The 2,062-nt window shown below is 45.2% G+C and overlaps 1 protein-coding gene across 1 annotated transcript; it reads left to right on the top strand.

Moving 5' to 3' along the window:
- Window positions 1-1,183: 1,183 nt before the first annotated feature.
- On the top strand, window positions 1,184-1,786 carry LOC145994462 (uncharacterized). The gene has a single exon (XM_083130597.1). It carries the CDS (start codon window positions 1,184-1,186, stop codon window positions 1,784-1,786), a length of 603 nt encoding a protein of 200 aa, XP_082986723.1.
- Window positions 1,787-2,062: the final 276 nt, after the last annotated feature.

The following is a 2,062-nucleotide window of genomic DNA, read 5'->3' as shown; positions in this document are numbered from 1 at the left end:
CGCTAAAGTTTGCAATTATGTAGCACAGACATTTTCGAGTACCCCTAGACATGCCTTGTATATGCTGTACTCTGGTACCAAACGTAACAAATATTGCTGCTTGCGTCAGTGTTCGCACAGCGAAGTGAACATCTTCGGGGTATAGTGGCCAACAGCCCCTTAGCTGTCAGCTCTATGCAACACGCACAACAATTGTGTTCGACACCCTCTGTGGAACACCATGGGAGTCAGTGTTACCAACTATCTAGAAAAGTTATCAGACGTGAAAGATGTCGTGTCAGAGTAAATTATGTGTATATACTTGTACATCAAACATACTATTTTTTTAAAATTAATATGCGTATGTGTGTGTGTGCATTTAATATGTACGTAATTTAAGACATATGCATGAGTGTTCACGTGTTCATGCGAACATTATCAGGCGACGCACCTGTCTTTGTTACCATGCACATTAGCGCCGCCATGTGGCTAAATTCGAAACTTACATCCTTTCTGCTCATATTATAACAACTTGCTCGGAGATACGTACATTAACCTCTTGTATATAAAGGTTTACTTTTCTGACATCTCAAACGGATCACCCGGTACTTTTCCAACATGTTCAATTTCATATTAGCTAATACTCCCTCTGTCCCATAATTATAGTCCGGTATGCCAAACTGGTAGTACAGGAATTACAGACGAAGAGACAGATGGAAAGCACACGGATGAGGAGAGGCACAGTAGATCAGTCTTCAAGATTGTGAAGAGGAACAACGTGACCTTATCGCAACGAGCAAGAAATACCGCGCAGACCATTACCAAAAGGAGGCGTTTGGGTTGCAACACACCGGTGTGGCACTGTATGGCAACCGGTCTAGCAAGGCACGCTGGAAATCGTTAGTAGATCACTCCTTCAGTGAGTACGTGTGAGAAGAACAGCCATGAACACACATGGGCGTCCGCAGGATTTATTCCAGGGGGAAGCCAACATGGCATATTTTCCCCAATAATAGTGTTCATCCTTCAAAAAACATTGCTTAAATTTGAATTTATCATGTTCGTGCAATAATTAACACACATTATTGTGGCTGAAATTAAATTATATGTGTGAAATATGTAATTTTTGGTTGACTTTCATTTTCCAGGGGGGGCACGGCCCCCCTTGCCCCCCCTTCCGGACGCCCATGTGAACACACAACCCATGACAGAAAGCGACAGGGATAGCAAGAACCTCACGGATAGTGAACGAAAGGCAGTGTACAAGTTTCTCTTTGAAAACGGTACGGCTGGCGCAGTGAAGAAAGGTGCCATGACAAGTGCGGCTGAAAAATTTCATGTAAGTACGAGAACAGCACGTCACATTTGGCAACAGGGGCGGCAATCGTTGAAAAATGGGGCCATTTGTGCTGCGGTTGCATCTCGGATGAAAGGCAAAGTCGGACCAAAGAAAAAGGATCTCGCCCTACAACGACTACAGCACCTACCGCTGCGAAAGCGGCAGAATATTCGTTCAATGGCAGTGGCGCTAAACGTTGCTAAGAGTACCCTACACAGGGGTGTGAAGGCAGGAGAGATCAGAGTGCATACGAATGCGCTGAAGCCATTATTGGCTGATAGCAACAAGACGGAACGTCTAAAATGTGCCTTGTCAATGCTGGATCCTACCACAGTCGCTTGTCCCGAAAGCGGAAATCCGAAGTTCAACATGATGATGGAGACAGTTCATGTGGATGAAAAATCGTTCTACCTGATGAAGGACGGTCAGAAATTGTACTTGCTGCCCAACGAACCAGACCCGCAGTGAACATGTAAAATCAAATATTTTATTCCCAACACCATGTTTCTGGCTGCCGTCGCCCGGCCTCGTTGGGATCCTGGTCGCAAGCAATGGTTTAATGGTAAGTTAGGCATTTGGCCGTTCGTCAGCAAGGAATCTGCCAAGAGGAACAGCAGGAATCGTCCTGCTGGTACAATGGTCACCAAACCATTAACTGTTACCAAAGATGTTTACTGGGACATGCTCATCAACAAGTTAATCCCAGCCATAGATGCACAATGGCCTCGTGGGAGAATCCAGGTG

Source organism: Lepisma saccharinum, chromosome 10 (genome assembly GCF_977018435.1).
Source record: "Lepisma saccharinum chromosome 10, izLepSacc3.1, whole genome shotgun sequence".
In the NCBI taxonomy this organism is placed as follows: Eukaryota; Metazoa; Arthropoda; class Insecta; order Zygentoma; family Lepismatidae; genus Lepisma; species Lepisma saccharinum.
The sequence above is the reverse complement of the archived record's forward strand: the minus strand, read 5'-3'. Positions and strand labels throughout refer to the sequence as shown.

Excerpts from the sequence above, each read along its gene's own strand:
- LOC145994462 (XM_083130597.1), top strand. The coding sequence starts at position 1,184 with ATGACAGAAAGCGACAGGGATAGCAAGAACCTCACGGATAGTGAACGA.